The following is a 20915-nucleotide window of genomic DNA, read 5'->3' as shown; positions in this document are numbered from 1 at the left end:
AGCGAGATGGTCTATAACAAGGGAAAAGCACTTAAGCGTGGAGAAAACAGGACAAAACGTAAATGAAGAGCGAGCATTGACCCAACAACTTGTGCTGTGTGACTGAAAACTATAAAGTAGAGAGATTAAAGGCCTACTGAAATGCAATTTTCTTATTTAAACGGGGATAGCAGGTCCATTCTATGTGTCATACTTGATCATTTTGCGATATTGCCATATTTTTGCTGAAAGGATTTAGTAGAGAACATTGACGATAAAGTTCACAACTTTTGGTCGCTGATAAAAAAGCCTTTCCTGTACCGGAAGTAGCAGACGAGTAGCGTGACGTCACAGGTTGTGGAGCTCCTCACATCCGCACATTGTTTACAATCATGGCCACCAGCAGCGAGAGCGATTCGGACCGAGAAAGCGACGATTTCCCCATTAATTTGAGCGAGGATGAAAGATTTGTGGATGAGGAAAGTGAGAGTGAAGGACTAGAGGGCAGTGGGAGCGATTCAGATAGGGAAGATGCTGTGAGAGGCGGGTGGGACCTGATATTCAGCTAGGAATGACTAAAACAGTAAATAAACACAAGACATATATATACTCTATTAGCCACAACACAACCAGGCTTATATTTAATATGCCACAAATTAATCCCGCATAATAAACACCTCCCCCCTCCCGTCCATATAACCCGCCAATACAACTCAAACACCTGCACAACACACTCAATCCCACAGCCCAAAGTACCGTTCACCTCCCCAAAGTTCATACAGCACATATATTTCCCCAAAGTCCCCAAAGTTACGTACGTGACATGCACATAGCGGCATGCACGTACGGGCAAGCGATCAAATGTTTGGAAGCAGCAGCTGCATGCGTACTCACGGTACCGCGTCTGCGTATCCAACTCAAAGTCCTCCTGGTTAGAGTCTCTGTTGTCCCAGTTCTCCACAGGCCAATGGTAAAGCTTGACTGTCATCTTTCGGGAATGTAAACAATGAAACACCGGCTGCGTTATCCGGCACAACAGTCAGGGGGTGCATTCTACGGCAGGGTTGCGTTATCAGGCACAACACCTGCCGCAATACACCGCTTCCCACCTACAGCTTTCTTCTTTGCTGTCTCCATTGTTCATTGAACAAATTGCAAAAGATTCACCAACACAGATGTCCAGAATACTGTGGAATTTTGCGATGAAAACAGATGACTAAATAGCTGGCCACCATGCTGTCCCAAAATGTCCTCTACAATCCGTGACGTCACGCGCAGACGTCATCATACCGAGATGTTTTCAGCAGGATATTTTGCGCGAAATTTAAAATTGCACTTTAGTAAGCTAACCCGGCCGTATAGGCATGTGTTGTAATGTTAAGATTTCATCATTAATATATATACTATCAGACTGCGCGGTCGGTAGTAGTGGGTTTCAGTAGGCCTTTAATCAAAACAGCTGTTGGGAACACTAATTACTAAACAAGGGCAGGTGTGGAGAATTAGTGTCCATGGGAACCAAAAGTAAACGAAAGGAAAGAGGTTACAGCAAGGAAACAGACTAAAACATAGGAAAAAAGCTACTAAACATAAATCAAGCCATGACCCGGGCAACGCATCATGACATATTCCACACCTCATCTGCTCTATGATTTGTTCCTTTGTGCAGTTATTTTCTTCCATGGATCCTTCTTGTTAGCCTGGATTATGTTTTCAAGACATTTGACGACACTGTCGAGATTTGTGATGTTATTGCTTTTATATTTGTTCGCCAGCCGTCCGTCAGCCAGCTGTATTTAGTTAACTTCTATATCTGACTTCCACAACGGCTCAGTTAGCCTTTATCATGTATTATTAATGTAATTATAGATCATCATTTCTTTATTTTACACCCAGGGGATCCATATCACATTAAAAAACGATACAACAACCACAACAGAAAGAGCAATAAAAGCAATACAAACAGTAGAGTAAATTAGAGTAACATTACTAAAATTAGCACGGTGGACCAAGGGTTAGTATATGTGCCTCACAAGATGAAGGTCCTGGGTTCGATCCTGGGCTCGGGATCTTTCTGTGTGGAGTTTGCATGTTCTCCCCGTGACTGCGTGGGTTCCCTTCGTTTACTGCGGCTTCCTCCCACCTCCAAAGACATGCACCTGGAGATAGGCTGATTGGCAACACTAAATTTGCCCTAGTGAATGAATGTGAGTGTGAATGTTGTCTTTCTATCTGTGTTGGCCCTGCGATGAGTACCCCGCCTTCCGCCCATGTGCAGCTGGGATAGGCTCTAGCGCCTCCCTCTCGCGACCCCGTAAGAGACAAGCTGTAGAAAATGGATGGGTGGATTACTAAATGTTCAATCTCTCCACACAGCTTTTTAATACTGGGTTAGTTTAAACCAGGGGTCGGGAACCTTTTTGGCTGAGAGAGCCATGAAAGCCAAATATTTTTTTAAATGTATTTCCGTAAGAGCCGTATAAAAAATATTAACACTGAATACAACTAAATGCGTGCATTTTTAAGTTAGACCAACATTTTTAGAGTATAATAAGTTTCTTATTATTTTAAATAACAGTGTTATTCTGATGCTAACCAATAATAAATAAAATACTTCTTACCATTAATGCAACTTCTGGTGCTGCATGGTTTTGCTGATGGCTTTGTAGTCTGGTTGATACGTGGTTATTTTTAACACTGTGATTATCAGCGGAATTATTCATTACTTATCGTGTTAAGCAATGTCAGGTAAGATATATCTGAGAGCCAGATGCAGTCATCAAAAGAGCCACATCTGGCTCTAGAGCCATAGGTTCCCTACCCCTGGTTTATACCGACACCACAGGTAGGCAGTATACAACTGCAATATGCTCTAAAAAGTGTGATCTTCACAGATACTGAGCACATGCTAAGCTTTCCACAAAGCTTGTTTGCTTGTGCATATACTGTACCAACGCTGCTTGTAAATATTATTGTCATCACACAGGTATTTCGCTAAAATATATGACCTAAATATTAAAATCTCATGGTACGATATTATCACAGTATTAAGGCCACGGTACGATATTATTGCAGTATATGTCCCCCAAAAAAGCTTGGTAAAAATGCCATAGTGTGTAAAATGAAGTGGTAGGTATGTTTAGGATAAACATGCTTACTATAATTGAACATAAACATATGCTAAAATGTTCTAATCATATATTTTTTTAACTTTTAAACTGAAAAATGCATGCAGTTCCAGAAATAACAAGAACAGAGTGGAGGAGGAGGGGAAAAAAAACATTCCATATGTATCAGGTCTATCTGAGAAACTCAGAAGAATTTTTAACCATGACAACATCCCAGTACACTTCAAACCAGGCAACACCCTGAAACATAGACTAGTGCATCCTAAAGATTGGATACCCCACACCCACAAAAACAATCTGGTGTATGCTATTCAGTGTTATGATGAATGCACTGATTCATATATTGGAGAAACAAGACAACCACTAAGTTGACATATGTATGGCACAGCATAGACGAGCGAATTCTTCAGGCCAAGACTCAGCTGTCTACCTGCACCTCAGGGAGAAACAGCACTCCTCTGAGAACAAAAATGTACAGATTCTGCAAAGGGAGGACGGATGGTACGAAAGAGGAGTGAGGGAAGCCATCTATGTCAAGGTTGAAAAACCATCCCTGAACAGAGGAGGTGGACTGCGACACCGCCTATCTCCCACATACAACATCGTCCTTTCAACCATTCCTAAAATACTCTGCAATTTAGCTTCCAACAAATAACAGGAGTTAGAAACATTCTGGTCACCTTCTGTGACCAGAATGCCATTTGTGCCATTTGTTTACAACTGAATAGAATGCTAACGTGGGGGATTCCGACTATTTTGAACTGGCAGTAATTGATCCACAGTGATTGTTCTGCCACACAATACCTCAATGCTAACGAGGGGAAATTACACTTCAACGACTGTCGTTGGCTTTGACAGTTAGGATTGCTTGTTTGCAATAAAACAGTTGTTTTTCTCACTACAATAGGGTGAACCCATCCTTGCCCAGGCACACTCTCCTAGTTTTGGAGTATAAATATTTGGGGTTTTGGCACCAGCCGCAAAACTAGATCTGACCAATCTAAGTCTAAGACTAGATCTGACCAATCTAAGTCACCCACATCTGCGGTCCTCTCCAAGGTTTCTCATAGTCATTCACATTGACATCCCACTGGGTTGTGAGTTTTTCCTTGCCCTTATGTGGGCTCTGAACCGAGGATGTCGATGTGGCTTGTGCAGCCCTTCGAGACACTTGTGATTTAGGGCTGTATAAAAAATATTGATTGATTGATTGATTGATCTCCCACATGCTTCTGTGGAGAATGCATATATTTTTATGTGTTCTTTCTGTATCCATAGTCATTTTTAAAGCAGCTAATATTTCCCATGTGTACATGTTGTGTTTTTTTCTTATGTTCGTTAGTAAACTCTGTGTTTCACCTTGAAGGCCTGGAATGTCTACTGGGAGTATAATATACTCCCTTTTTGTGGACAAAGCCTTATCTGTTTAGAACAAAAACTGTATTTCTTTCTGGGCGGGAGGGGCTGTTTTCGCACTAAATAAGCTGACTCTTTTTGTTTGAGTTTAGACCGCTTCTTGATGCTGCTATTATCACATTGTAAGGGCTGGTCTCCTAAATCTTTAGTAAAACTTGGCCAAGTACTATTCTGTCTCTGTGGTTCTTCTTACTCAACATATATGTCATCCAAAAGAACTTGGGATTGACCAGTGTGTTTTTTTCCCTGAGAGGAAGACTGGTCGCATGCAACACTCCCCAGATCGTAGACCTATGTTTCATGCCCATTCATTCTTCCAACATTCCATTTCCACCACGCTGCCAACTTCTGACCCATTCGCGGAACACTCGTGCTCAACTGCCATTGACAGAGGGATTTCAGGATGTTTATTTGTCACACTTCTCCATGTTTTTTCCCATCCTCTTCCTGCTGAAGATTCAGCCATCCTTTCCCCTCCTCTCCCACCGTCTATCCACTTTGTGCAAAAGTTTATATTTGCTGTTTTTTTGTAGTTTATCAGTCTCTCCGTTTCCAACCAGTTCGGTAGTGAGTAGCAACCTCCTCCCTTTTGGATTTGATCATGTCAGTAGTCCTTTATCTTTAGACCTCCAATCACTGTTGCACTTTTTTTTATCCATATCCTCACTTCCTTCCACACAGCTAACGCTCTCATCATTAACTCTCCAAAAGATGACGTTTCTTGTTTGTCCACCTACTCTGTCATCATTAGCTCGATATTTCTGGGCACACATCCTCTGAGTTAGTGTATTTATGTTTCTTGTGCTGCGTCCCATTTCGTTGCTAAGCATTTGCTTTGATGTTCAACTATTAGCAAGCTTGTTAGCGGCTAGCGTAAATTGGAATATAAACGAATACGTAGCTCGCACCAGACCGTGTTCAAGCAAAATATGTTCTTGCCGTCAAGATCTGTAACTCCAAAATAGTCTAAAAGTACGATCATAGTGCAGAGCTCAGCATAAACATCCACTTTGACCCACAACAAGCGAAAACATGTCAGACTATACTTTATAAAGAACAAATAAATATTATATATTCCACAATACTTTATTGTACAGTGTCTTCGGGTATATTTCTTTATTAAAATCGTCAAATAAATGGTTAATGGTGGCGACTTGTCCAGGGTGTATCCCGCCTTCCGCCCGAATGCAGGTGAGATAGGCTCCAGCACCCCCGCAACCCTGAACGGGACAAGCGGTAGAAAATGGATAGAAGGATGTCCTGTTAAAGATGGCGGCCATTATACACAGTATATTCTGCCCCCTGCAGGCCTGGAGTATGAAAGACTTTTTCTCTTCAGTAATCCGCATGACACAAGGGATTTTCAAAAAGTTTTATTGAATATATCTACTGTATACCTGTATATATGTTCATATATGTATTTGATATTCTGACCACTATTTCGTATTGCTTTCTTTTATTGTTCTAATTTGATATATGCGGTGTGTTGGGAAAAGGAGCTGGCGTTTACGTTCAAATGTTTATATCATCACTGCTTTGGAGGCAAAAAGCTTTAACACAAAGCTCGATTTCTCAGTACTGACGTCACATGACACACATTAATATATTACATATATATCTGTTACGTTCCACCAATAAATAAATCAACATCAATTCTATTTCCTACACTCATCAGTACACGAGCCAGAACATGAAAAAAACACTCCGTAATAAAAAGGCAGAAATCAAACGAACAAAACAACGATAATAAAAATTGAAGTGAAGTTGTTTGACCATCAACACTTTGTGCACACGTCAAGTCCACTGAGAGCAGAAAAAGCAACAAAGATCATAAAAAACGCAAAAAGTCACGAACAATGAAACAACGCACTGAGAATACACTACATGTACATTATTTGTACATTAGAAAGTAGAGTGAAGAATTCTTAGAGAGTTCCTCATTTGGTGCTTGAGAAGTTTCATCTTAAAATGTGCTTTTCTTTTGAGGCTCAAACGCTGCAGTCAACGCGTTTAAAAAGTACGAACTTAAGCTAGAGACCGAGTGCCCGCAGTACCACGTCGTTCCATGAGGGGAGACGGCGAGCGTGCGCTGAAATAAAGAAGTGTCTCAGATTGGCTACAACCCAAAATGTGGAATTCCAAATTTTGTCTTCACAACAGTCAAATGTCCATAACGTCCAGCACGTCCAACAAAGTCTTGTTTCGTTTACGAACAGAAAGAGACTAAGTCGCTATAAAAATACGTTTGTCTTCTGGAAAGAACCATGTAACTTCCTGTGAGAGGAAAAAAAAAACCCGACGGACCTTGAAGTGATTTAGCAAATATTTCACAGGCTTGAAGGAAGTCACCTGGCAGTTTTTTTACAGTGATGTCTACTAACAAGAATAGTACTATTTAAATAACAGATATATACATAAAATTCAAATTTAAATTGCTAAAAAATATCATTGGTATTAAATAATTATATATTAGCATGTATTAATACTAAAATGAAAAGTACCACACGACGTTAAAAATATACTTAAATACATATTAACATATACTATAATGTATAATAATAATAAACTGAATAAATAAGTTATGAACATGTACTATAATTATAAATATTCATAGTCTGGACCCTTGCTGGTCCTGCTAAGAAGGTCTGGGGTCATTTTAAGGCAGATGTCTCAAACACATGTCAGCTGCTGATCACACACTGTATGCTCAAAAGTATTGGGGCAGCTAAGTCTTCTGGGAAAAAGTAGAACAGAGTATTGTCCATTGGTGGTCACTGACATTCTTTCATATCAAACTCATGCAAACATGGCTTTAAAGACCTGACTTTGTGTGCACTGGAGACAGAAATGGGGTTTCTCCGATGTGTTTCCAAGTAAGAAGCATTCAATAATGTCTAATGAACCCTGATTGACTAAGGGGAGTGTCCCAATACTTTAGTGCGTATAGTGTGTCCTAAAGTCCGTATGGCTGCTAGGTGTCCTAATGTGAGGACAGAACTTAGCCCTCCTTTGACTTCATGTTGGCTCATATTTGGACGAGAGCTCTTAAACTGGCGTGGTTTTCCTGTTGAGCGTGTCCGAGTTGCTGTCTCGTTCCCTCTTGGCCGTAAGTCGGTCCAGGGTTCCCACGTTGCCCCTGTCCCTCTCCATGGTGGTGGTGGACATCGGAGCCTGGGGGGTGGTAGCGGCGGCTGACGAGGAACTATTCAGTGGGGCTGTGTTCTGGGCGGCGGCCGCCAGGTTGGACTTTGAATGGGAGGGTAGCGTGCCGCTGCCCCCTCCGCCGCTGCCACCCCCGCCGGCCTCCTTGGGGAAATAGTTGTGGAGCTGGTAGAGTGTGGCGCGGTCCACGGTGCCGTAGAGGGGCGGGGCACCACCCCCCAGGCTACCCAACTTGGAGTCTCTGGACAGAGTATACATGGAGATATCCCCGCCTCCACCGCCACCGCCGTGGTGAGGGTTAGGCAGGGTGGCTACGGAAAACGGGGGGGCGGACGGCGGCAGGCTGAAGGTTTTGGAGGCGCCGATGGGAGAGTTCTCTTGAGAGCGGGGCGGGTCGGTGGAGCGCGAGCTAGAGCGCGAGCGTCTCCTGAAGCGATAGCTGGGCAGACGCAACATGGCGTGCGTGGTGCTCTTGAAGAGGTCGGCGCGAGAACGACAGCGCAGCTCCTTGTTCTTCTCGATGTAGATGTTGACCGCCAGCACGCCCACCATCTCCGCCAGGATAAACGACAGACCACCGAAGTAGAAGGACCACCCGTACGAGTAGTGCCATTTCTTGTCCTCGTCCTTCTTGGGAGAAATGTCGCTGAGCGCTGCAGAGATGTACACGATCACTCCAATGATGTTGCTGAGGCCTGAAGGCACAAAATGACAACATAGGAAGGTTTAAAGGCCTACTGAAACCCACTACTACCGACCATACAGTCTGATAGTTTATATATCAATGATGAAATCTTAACATTGCAACACATGCCAATACGGCCGGGTTAGCTTACTAAAGTGCAATTTTAAATTTCGAGCGAAATATCCTGCTGAAAACTTCTCGGTATGATGACGCCGGCACGTGACGTCACGGATTGTAGAGGACATTTTGGGACAGCATGGTGGCCAGCTATTAAGTCGTCTGTTTTCATCGCAAAATTCCACAGTATTCTGGACATCTGTGTTGGTGAATCTTTTGCAATTTGTTCAATGAACAATGGAGACAGCAAAGAAGAAAGCTGTAGGTGGGAAGCGGTGTATTGTGGCCGACTGCAGCAACACAAACACAGCCGGTGTTTCATTGTTTACATTCCCGGAAGATGACAGTCAAGCTTTACCATTGGCCTGTAGAGAACTGGGACAACAGAGACTCTTACCAGGAGGACTTTGAGTTGGATGCGCAGACGCGGTACCGTGAGTACGTATGCAGCTGCGGCTTCCAAACATTTGATCGCTTGCCCGTACGTGCGTGGTGCTATGTGCATGTCACGTACGTAACTTTGGGGACTTTGGGGAAATATATGTGCTGTATGAACTTTGGGGAGGTGAACGGTACTTTAGGCTGTGGGATTGAGTGTGTTGTGCAGGTGTTTGAGTTGTATTGGCGGGTTATATGGACGGAAGGGGGGAGGTGTTTGATATTCGGGATTCATTTGTGGCATATTAAATATAAGCCTGGTTGTGTTGTGGCTAATAGAGTATATATATGTCTTGTGTTTATTTACTGTTTTAGTCATTCCCAGCTGAATATCAGACCCCACCCGCCTCTCACAGCATCTTCCCTATCTGAATCGCTCCCACTGCCCTCTAGTCCTTCACTCTCACTTTCCTCATCCACAAATCTTTCATCCTCGCTCAAATTAATGGGGAAATTGTCGCTTTCTCTGTCCGAATCGCTCTCGCTGTTGGTGGCCATGATTGTAAACAATGTGCAGATGTGAGGAGCTCCACAACCTGTGACGTCACGCGCATATCTTTTGCTACTTCCGGTACAGGCAAGGCTTTTTTATCAGCGACCAAAAGTTGCAAACTTTATCGTCGATGTTCTCTACTAAATCCTTTCAGCAAATAATGGCAATATCGCGAAATGATCAAGTATGACACGTAGAATGGACCTGCTATCCCCGTTTGAATAAGAAAATCGCATTTCAGTAGACCTTTAATGCTGACTCGGCTGTGTGACATCATAGTGCAGTGACATCATTGCTATATGATGTCATGGCATAGTGACACCATAGCTGTATGATGTCATAGTGTGTAGCATAATGGTGACATTATAGCTGTAAGATGTCATAGTGTGTGACATTATAGCACAGTGACAGTGATGTGATGTCATACTATTTTGACATCATGGCTGTGTGATGTCATGTCCATCCATCCATCCATTTTCTACCGCTTGTCCCTTTTGGGGTCGCGAGGGGGTGCTGGAGCCTATCTATCACACATAACTGTGTGATGTCACGCGTGCAGCGCAGTGGCATAGCAGTGACATCATTGCAGTGTGATGTCATAGCATTTTAAAATAGGTGTGTCATGTCAATGTGTCACATCATACCAGTGCTGTGATTGCCTTGTGATGTCATAGTGTGAAACATCAGCACTGTGACATCACAGCAGAGTGACATCATAACTGATGTTATAGTGTGAAACAACAGCACTGTGACATCATAGCATAGTGACATCAGAACTGTGTGATGTTACAGTGTGTGACATCATAGCAATGGCATAATAGCTGTGTGATGTCATAGTATGACAGCAGTGAAATCATAGTTGTGTAATGGCACAGTGCAAAATATCATAGCACAGAGGTATCATAGCAGTGACGTGTCATAGTTCGTGACATTATAACTGTATGATGTCATAGTATGTGCATCATAGCAATGACATTATAGCTGGGTAGATGTCAAAGTGACAGCATAGCTGTGTGATGTAATAGAGTGTGATGTCATAGAAGTGACATCCTAGCCAAGTGACATCATGGCACAGCGACATCATGGTGTCAATCAACTCCACACAATAAAACGTCCTGTGTTGTCTGATGGGATACATTTTGCTCGTCTATAAGCGTTGCTCACCTGCTGCCACAAATAGTATCCCGCCTCCCAAGATGATGTTCCTCTTTCTCTTGTAGAAGCCGCTGGAAGCCACGCACACACCACCCATCAGAAGAAGAACAGCGCTCAGGATGGGGAAGATGCTGGACGCCCGCACGACACCTGCACGCACACACACACACACACACACACACACACACACACACACACACACACACACACACACACACACACACACACACACACACACACACACACACACACACACAATTAGGCTGCATTCTGCTAAAAGTGTGTACATAGTTGTTGCAGCAGGTGTGACTCTGCAGAGGAAGTGCTACACTACAACTTGGCAGCAAAACACACACATTCTCATTTCTATTCCATATTTGAACAGTTACCTTTATTATTACATTTGCTGGTTTTTTAGGGTTTTTTTTTATAACAAAATCAAGAAAGAAAGGGAAACTTGTAATTTGTACTTCTTGTAAAACCAGCCCCTGTATTTACATTTTACCCGACAAATGTTCCTGTTTTACAGATTGAAGATTTAGTACAAAACAAGGGTGCCCAAACATTTTTTCCTACGAGGGCACCCCTGCTTTGAAACATTACAACATTCCAGGATAGAATCATGTGGACAAGACCCAAGTTCTAAAGGAACACAGTACATTCGGTACACTTGACAACGGAGGCAGCATGTGAAACCTGAGCTGAAAATAACCCATTAGCTGCTTTTTTCTGTGAAAGCTGCTTTTGTGTACACCCCCAGACTCAACAGCACACACACACACACACACACACACACACACACACACACACACACACCTGGGCTTTAACACATACATACCTTCTTTGCTTGACTCTGACATTCGTGCATTGATGTCCGCCCACCACCCCCTTCTGTCCTTTCCACATCCTCTTCTTTCTCTCTCTATGTGTGTGTGTGTGTGTGTGTGTGTGTGTGTGTGTGTGTGTGTGTGTGTGTGTGTGTGTGCATCACTCACGCAGCAGATACTCGGCAGCGTCTTGGTCGTAGTCGGCATCATCTGGGAAATGATTGATCTGGGAACACACACCTTGCTTCAAGCCTGACAGCAAAGACAAGGTGGAATACGATGAAGACAGGAGCAAAAAACATTAGCGTTAGCTTAGCCACTTAGCGTCCAGCAATGTTCTCGACTAGGCAAAAACCAACCAGAAAAAACATTTAATATTTCATCTTCCCTCTATTGATTTTGAGTCAGTCTGTCCAAGGGGACGCCAAGAAACACAAATACTCAACATGAAATGTTACATAACATTTTCATTTACTCATGTAAAAATCAGTGGTGCTTTTTGATATGGGCCACATGGGCGATTGCAGAGGTCGGCAATTTCTAAAGGGCGCCAGAAAACTGAGAATAAATAATATATACAAATACAAACAGAAATGGCTAACAATTGTAACTACTGTATTTTCCAGACTACTTTTTTCCTATGCATTGAAGCCATGCGGCTTATAAAACTATTTAATTTATGGAATTTTCTTCGCTAACGGCCAGAATGTTTTGTGTGACAATGTGCTTCCTCTTTTGTGCCGGAAGTACACTCGCCGACAGTGTTTCTATTCAAAATGATTATTTATTACTCCAAGCAATGTTTGTAAGTTTTAAAATATAACTAAAACCATTCGTACTCACTAAACTGTCCCACGTGTGATGTCAGTAAGAGTGTTTTCATGCATATGTGTACGCCATACTTGCCAACCCTCCCGGATTTTCCGGGAGACTCCCGAAATTCAGCGCCTCTCCCGAAAACCTCCCGGGACAAATTATCTCCCGAAATTCTCCCGAAATTCAGGCGGACTCAGCAGTCACGTTTTGGTCTACCCTAAAGCAGTTCGTCTGCCGTAAACAGCAATGTTGTGACACTCTTAAACAGGACAATACTGCCATCTAGTGCATTTGATGAAAGCACTTTTGTGCGTGCCACACAGCAATGCATCATCATGTTCAGCATGGTTAGAAAAATAGTGACAGAGAATAGAACAAGGATGGACAATTCAACCCTTAACTCAACAATGAGTAGATGAGTGTTATGTGTGTGTGTATATGTGTAAATAAATGAACACTGAAATTCAAGTATTTCATATATATATATATATATATATATATATATATATATATATATATATATATATATATATATATATATATATATATATATACAATAAAATAAATATATTTTTATAGCTAGAATTAACTGAAAGTCAAGTATTTCTTATATATATATATATATATATATATATATGAAATACTTGACTTGGTGAATTCTAGCTGTAAATATACTCCTCCCCTCTTAGCCGCACCCCCCCCCCACCTCCCGAAATCGGAGGTCTCAATGTTGGCAAGTATGGTGTACGCGCTATCGTAATGTAATCAAGATAGTGTCGCTAGCATTAGCAAATATGCTAACAAGTCTACATTGTAACACGGAAGGATGAATAGAATACAGTAGTAAAATATACCTTAAAAGAAGTGCAGAATATATCTCTCAAAATGTAATAAATAAGTAAAAAGGGATAAAACAATCAATAAAAACAACCAATATATACTGTCTAACTGGATTTTAATGCCAGGGAGTAAAAATATGTTTTCAGCCGTCCATCCATCCATCCATCTTCTTCCACTTATCCGAGGTCGGGTCGCGGGGGCAGCACCCTAAGCAGGGAAGCCCAGACTTCCCTCTCCCCAGCCACTTGTTCCAGCTTCTCCCGGGGGATCCCGAGGCGTTCCCAGGCCAGCCGGGAGACATAGTCTTCCCAACGTGTCCTGGGTCTTCCCCGTGGCCTCCTACCGGTCGGACGTGCCCTAAACACCTCCCTAGGGAGGCGCTCGAGTGGCATCCTGACCAGATGCCCGAACCACCTCATCTGGCTCCTCTCGATGTGGAGGAGCAGGGGCTTTACTTTGAGCTCCCCCCGGATGACAGAGCTTCTCACCCTATCTCTAAGGGAGAGCCCCGCCACCCGGCAGAGGAAACTCATTTCGGCCGCTTGTACCCATGATCTTGTCCTTTCTGTCATAACCCAAACCTCATGACCATAGGTGAGGATGGGAACGTAGATCGACCGGTAAATTGAGAGCTTTACCTTCCGGCTTAGCTCCTTCTTCACCACAACGGATCGATACAGCGTCCGCATTACTGAAGACGCCGCACCGATCCGCCTGTCGATCTCACGATCCACTCTTCCCTCACTCGTGAACAAGACTCCGAGGTACTTGAACTCCTCCACTTGAGGCAATATCTCCTCCCCAACCTGGAGATGGCACTCCACCCTTTTCCGGGTGAGAACCATGGACTCGGACTTGGAGGTGCTGATGTTTTCAGCCTAGATTTAAATTAGCTCAGAGACTGGGAGGACCTAATAGATAGTGGAAGGTTGTTCCATAGTCTGGGCCCTGCCACTCTCGTTTTTAGCCTAGTTTTTGGGACAGCTAGGAGGAGCTGGTCTGAAGACGTCAGGGTCCTGCTGGGACGATAAGGCTGCAGCAGCTCAATAAGATAAGGCGGGGCTTCTTGGTGTAAGCATTGAGAAACAATATGTACCATTTTCAAATGAACTCTAAAAGTAACATGGAGTCATTGAAGGGAAGCCAGTACAAGGGTAATGTGCTCACGTCGTTTGATTTTAGTTAAAAGACCTAGTCATCCAGGTGTGACGTCACAAATGCTTGGATAGCTCTTTTAAGGTCGGCCTGTGGAAGATACTGTTTTATTTTTTGCCAAGAGTCTTAGCTGAAAGAAGCTAGATTTAATGACAGAGCTAATTTGTTTGTCCATCTTAAGCAAGCTGTCAAAAGTAATTCCAAGGCTCCTTGCTGATTCGTGGCAATATGAGGACAGAGAACCAATAGCACTGTCATGTACACTAAAAAAATACTGGGTTATTTTGACAACCCAATTTATGAGTTGCTGGTGTTGGGTTAAATTTTGGAGTTATTTTTAAGAATAGCAATCCATTTTTTGGATTATAAGGGTATTATTTTAACTCAATTTCTGGGTTTACAAAATGATTAATCATTTTTGGGTTATTTTTCAAAGAGTAATGCATTTTTGGGTAAACAGCTATTTTCTTTAAATTAAAAATTTACTTTTTTCTTGAAGGGAATTTTATCATGGATTAATCTCTTTAACATTATTTACAATCACCCGGCATTGAGTTAGCATAACTCAACTTTTGGGTTAAATAATTCAACCTAATAGTTTGGTTGGGAATAACCCAACATTTAGTTATCATAACTTCACTTTTTGCATTAATTCAATGCAAAAGTTGGGTTAAAAAACTTAACCCAAAATGTTGAGTTAAAATAACTGAAATAAGGGGTTCGTCCTTTTCTGAACCAGGAGTTGGGTTAAAATTGGGTTATTTTTGAACCCAACATTTTTTAGTGTGTGTCCTTGCAGCGAGTTTGTTTGACCAAATACGACGATTTCTGGTTTTGTTTGTTTAGGTATAAACATTTGGCCCCCTATGAGGAAGCAGTGCCTGGGGAGTCTGTGGTGGGCTCTCCTATTTCTGGGGCTGAGGTTGCTGAGGTAGTTAAAAAGCTCCTCGGTGGCAAGGCCCCAGGGGTGGATGAGATCCGCCCGGAGTTCCTTAAGGCTCTGGATGCTGTGGGGCTGTCTTGGTTGACAAGACTCTGCAGCATCGCGTGGACATCGGGGGCGGTACCTCTGGATTGGCAGACCGGGGTGGTGGTTCCTCTCTTTAAGAAGGGGAACCGGAGGGTGTGTTCTAACTATCGTGGGATCACACTCCTCAGCCTTCCCGGTAAGGTCTATTCAGGTGTACTGGAGAGGAGGCTACGCCGGATAGTCGAACCTCGGATTCAGGAGGAACAGTGTGGTTTTCGTCCTGGTCGTGGAACACTGGACCAGCTCTATACTCTCGGCAGGGTCCTTGAGGGTGCATGGGAGTTTGCCCAACCAGTCTACATGTGTTTTGTGGACTTGGAGAAGGCATTCGACCGTGTCCCTCGGGAAGTCCTGTGGGGAGTGCTCAGAGAGTATGGGGTATCGGACTGTCTGATTGTGGCAGTCCGCTCCCTGTATGCTCAGTGCCAGAGCTTGGTCCGCATTGCCGACAGTAAGTCGGACACGTTTCCAGTGAGGGTTGGACTCCGCCAAGGCTGCCCTTTGTCACCGATTCTGTTCATAACTTTTATGGACAGAATTTCTAGGCGCAGTCAAGGCGTTGAGGGGATCTGGTTTGGTGGCTGCAGGATTAGGTCTCTGCTTTTTGCAGATGATGTGGTCCTGATGGCTTCATCTGGCCAGGATCTTCAGCTCTCACTGGATCGGTTCGCAGCCGAGTGTGAAGCGACTGGGATGAGATTCAGCACCTCCAAGTCCAAGTCCATGGTTCTCGCCCGGAAAAGGGTGGAGTGCCATCTCCGGGTTGGGGAGGAGATCTTGCCCCAAGTGGAGGAGTTCAAGTACCTCGGAGTCTTGTTCACGAGTGAGGGAAGAGTGGATCGTGAGATCGACAGGCGGATCGGTGCGGCGTCTTCAGTAATGGCAACTTTGAGGTTGGTCTAAGATTTGATAAAATATTGGGGTCAAGGTTATTCTTTTTGATTAGTGGCTGGACCACAGCATGTTTTAAGGAGGTTGGGAAACATCCACACCTCAGGGAGGAATTGGCTAGATGGACAATAAAAGGCCCAATAGAGTTAAAAACATTTTTAAAAAGCTGACATGGGATAATGCCTATTGGACATGGAGAGGGTTTTATCTGTTGAACTATTTTTGTTAATTCAGGGAGTGAAACTGGCTCAAAACACTCAAAGTGTCATGTCTCTTGATCATGTTTTGTTTGGCTATGTTCTGTTTGGTTTTTGGACTCTTTTAGTTTCTGTTTACGCTCCATTGTTTCAGTTACCATGCCGACCCACTAGTTTCCACCTGTCATGTGTTCGGACTCACGCACCTGTTGCCAATCACGTCACTATTATTTAAGCCGTAGTTGCCAGGTAGTCGACCTGACGTCATCACTCTGTTCACTCCGTCTATGCGTACTCTGCACTCTACTTCATGCCATATTTACTGTTTCATGCCGTGTCATAGTTCATGCTGCTATTTTCATGTCAGAGTAAGTGTTTTCGTTTTTATGTCCATAGTTCTGCCTTTGTGCTAGTTTTTGTTTCCTTAGCCAAGTTTGTTCTCCGCCTTGTGCGTGCCTTTTGTTTGCACTTTTTTAGTAGAATTAAAACATGTCTTTACCTTCACGCCATGTCCGGTCCAGTTCACTTGTATTCCGGGAAAACCATCCACGCCGTAAACCACACCATAGTCCAAGTTTTGACACAAAGGCAGTAAGACATGTTTCCACTGAGACTACAGCATTAGGAAGGGACAGTCTAATCATTGATGTTTTTTCTGTGAAAAATGTCAAAAATTGTTCACATTGTAGAAGAATGCTCCACACTGTTGGAGTTCAGTGGATTAATAAGCAATTTTCAGTGTCACATGAGTACCTACACAAGTGTCTGTGTTGGTATTATTAACTTACAATGGTATTCTTTTTATATCGTTTGTATCGTTTGCTCAGTGGCCTTGTGGTTAGAGTGTCCCCCCTGAGACTGGAAGGTCGTGAGTTCAACCAAAGACTATAAAAATGGGACCCATTGCCTCCCTGCTTGGCACTCAGCATCAAGGGTTGGAATTGGGGGTTAAATCACGAAAATGATTCTTGAGCGTGGCCACCGCTGCTGCTCACTGCTCCCCTCACCTCCCAGGGGATGAACATGGGGATGGGTCAAATGCAGAGGAAAATTTCACCACACCTCGTGTGTGCGTGTGTGTGTGTGTGTGTGTGTGTGTGTGTGTGTGTGTGTGTGTGTGTGTGTGTGTGTGTGTGTGTGTGTGTGTGTGTGTGTGACTATCGTTGGGACTTTAACTTAACTTAACTTTCAGTTTTGTAAATTCACCAAAACGTCACCGTGGCGTTATTGAGTCTATTTAGCTAATTGGAGAGGAAGCTTTTGAAGCTAGTGGGTCCCTGACGATGACCTCTGTTTTGTTTGATCAGCTGTTTTACTGCCGTCTTACAGGCACCGTTTGGAAACAATTAAGGTATGTAAATAAACATTTGCAAAACCTTTCGTACCGGTATATATCTGTGGCTTATAATCCGGTGTGGCTAATATGTAAACATAATTATTTCTTCTAAAATTTGGTGGGTGCGGCTTGAATACCGGTGCGCTCTACAGCGCGGAAATAACGGTAATTTAATTCTTAATATTGTATAACATTGAATATATTGCAGGTTATACGCCGTGAACATATTATTTCACTCCAAATATCCTTACGCAGAGGTGTCTCGGACAGGGCGCCATTAAGGCCACAACCAGATCAGATCAGTGTTGCCGCGCTACAACGACGCTCGGCATGTTGTCTAGCTTCAACAACTTATTGTTTATGATTACTCCTGTCATGCTAATGATGCTAATGCGCTACATAACTGATTGCATGGCAACACACGCGCTGCACACACACACACACACACACACACACACACACACACACACACACACTAACACAGAGACTAAGTTTACCCTCCAGGCAGCAGATCCTCCACAGGCCAGAGTGCGTGAGCGCCCCCGGGTCTTTCTTGTCCTTGCTGCTGCTGCTGTCGTCCTGCGATGAAGACGAGTTGGCCGTGCTGTTGCAGATGAAGGCGCGAGCGTACAGCCAATAATCGGTGCCGATGGCCACCGTCATGAGGGCGAAGGCGGCAAAGGCTCCCATTGTGGTCAGCAGCACCTGAATGCCTCGCTCGCACCACACCAGTGCCGGGCGAGGCAGGAAGCTGATCTCTGAAGACAGAAAGTGCATCATCATGCAAACATGTCAACAATGTCTTCTAATGTACGCACACACACACACACACACACACACAGATCCATATCGTGTGTATTGACATATGTGTATTCATACTGATGCTCAGAAGAAGAGTCCAAATGTCAGAAGGTGAGGTGTCAGGTGTCCACTGCAGTGTCTCAGTGTCATATGAGTGTCGAACAACAATAAAAACATTTGGGTGTCTTCAGCATCACATCACGTGCACGTGTATGTGACATTGATGTGCACGGCAATGCAGATGTGCATAGTGTGTGCGTGTGTGTGTGTGTGTGTGTGTTACCTGAGGGCACGTTCCTGCTTTTTGTCTCCATCTTCTTCTTCTGGTCAAGTCCTGGTCGCCTCCTCCATCCACCGTGTTTACCCTCTGCTCTCCTCCCTGGGCTCTCCTCACCTCACTGGTGGTCCTCCTCAGTGGACGGCCTGGCTGAGGAGGAAAGGAGGAAGGGAGGGAGCAAGGGATCAAGGGAGCGAGCTAGAGGTGAAGGGCACGAGGAGACAAAAGCGGGGAGGTGAAGGTGAAGAAGAAGATGATGATGGAGAGAAGAAGCTTCCTGTCAGAGAGGAGAAGCTGCTTTGAGAGCAAGGAGACGTAAACGATGTGAGCGAGCGTGCGCTCCTGCATCGCCATGGCAACAGTGGATTCAAAAGTCTACCATGGAGCTGCCAAGTGTGTGTGTGTGTGAGGGTGCGTGTGTGTGTGTGTGCACTTTAGGGGGGATGTAACAGCTGGGAGGATTTTGTCGCGATGAAAAGAAGAAAGTGTGAGGACAATCACGCACGCACGCACACACACAAGCACACACACACACACACACACACACACACACACACACACACTGACAGGAAGGACGGGGGAGAGAGAGATGTGAGACACCAATATTATCAAGAGAGTTCCTGAAGACACGAATACTTTACATGAGCAACCTTCATTCTCATCCTCATCATGACTATGCTCATCATCACTTTTATTCTCATCATATTACTAGCATTCTCAACATCTACATTTACTTAATAGTCCTTATCGTACACCCTATGCATACATCGTCATCCTCATCAAAGTCACCTCAATTATCATATGGCCATCATCCTCAACATCCACTACCTCATTATCCTCCTCACATCACCATCCTCCTCAACATACTCATCACCGTTATCCTCACCATCACCGACATCAACATCCTCATCACATCACATGAATCACCTTCTTCTCATCATATCTTCCTCATTATCATAACATTGACATTATTATCATTACCACCATGCACAATCAACAACATTCTCATCCTTAAATCCTCATCACCATTATCCTCATCGTCACCATTATCCGTAACATTTACTTCTTCACATTCATCAACGACAACCTTCTTCACATCATCATAATCCTCTTCATCATTCTCACCGTCTTCATTCTCATCATAATTTCCACCATCCTCGTTATAACCATTATCATTTTCATCATACACATTATCATTATCATCACCATCCCCAACACCATTATCCATACCATGATCCTCAGACCATCATCATTCTTATCCTCATCAACATCATTACCTTGACTTTCATAATATTACACACATCCTCATCAGCATCATCACCTTTAGTCTCATCAATCATTCTCATCATCCTCCACAACATTAACTGTACTTACTCATCCTCATCATTCACAACCTCGCCATCCTCTTCCACATCAGCACGATCCTCATTCTCAACATCCCCATACATCACCATTATCCTCACCATCACCCTCATCAACATTCTCTTCCTTACTATCCTAATCACCTCAACATTCCCTTCATCATATTCATCATCCACAACCTCATAATCAACATTATTCACAATATCCTCTTCATCGCTCTCATCGTCTTTATTCTCATATTACCACCATCCTCGCTATCACCATTATCACTCTCATGATCACCCTTCTCATCAACTCTATCATTATCATCCCCATCCTGAACACCATTATCCATAACATAATTCTCACACCATCATCAGTCTTATTTTAATCACCATCATTCTCATCATATCGCAATATCCTCAACATCACCATCATAATTCACATTACCCATTTTAACATCCTCATCACCAACTTTATTCTGATTAATCATCCTCATCATCATCACCCTTAATATCAACATTTACGGTACTTAATCATCCTCATAGTCCACAACCTCGTTATGCTCTTCCACGTCATCACCATCCTCCCTCTCAACATCCAAATCATCCCCATACATCCTCATCACATCCCACTCAGCACCACCTTCCTTCACATCACATCACCATCATCCTCATTATCATCCACATTCACATCATCATCCTCGCACATCCATATCACCATTATCCTTGACATCACCGTCCTCCTCGTCCTAACATCATCCTCCTCATCACCGTTGTCATCAATAGTCACTTCATCATATTCATCCACAAAAACTCCATCATCATCCTC

At 43.5% G+C, this 20915-nt stretch overlaps 1 protein-coding gene across 1 annotated transcript; it reads right to left on the bottom strand.

Moving 5' to 3' along the window:
- Nucleotides 1–5891: 5891 nt before the first annotated feature.
- On the bottom strand, nucleotides 5892–19371 carry LOC133610518 (voltage-dependent calcium channel gamma-4 subunit-like). Its single transcript, XM_061966853.2, has 5 exons — nucleotides 18750–19371; nucleotides 18163–18423; nucleotides 11569–11652; nucleotides 10583–10723; nucleotides 5892–8380 (listed from the first exon to the last, which is right to left on the bottom strand). Exons 1-5 carry the CDS (start codon nucleotides 18778–18780, stop codon nucleotides 7569–7571), a joined length of 1329 nt encoding a protein of 442 aa, XP_061822837.1. The 5' UTR covers nucleotides 18781–19371; the 3' UTR covers nucleotides 5892–7568.
- Between the last annotated feature and the right edge of the window lie 1544 nt (nucleotides 19372–20915).

This window comes from Nerophis lumbriciformis, linkage group LG11 (assembly GCF_033978685.3).
Source record: "Nerophis lumbriciformis linkage group LG11, RoL_Nlum_v2.1, whole genome shotgun sequence".
Taxonomy (NCBI): domain Eukaryota; kingdom Metazoa; phylum Chordata; class Actinopteri; order Syngnathiformes; family Syngnathidae; genus Nerophis; species Nerophis lumbriciformis.
Note: the sequence above shows the minus strand (reverse complement) of the source record. Positions and strands in the feature narration are given on the sequence as shown.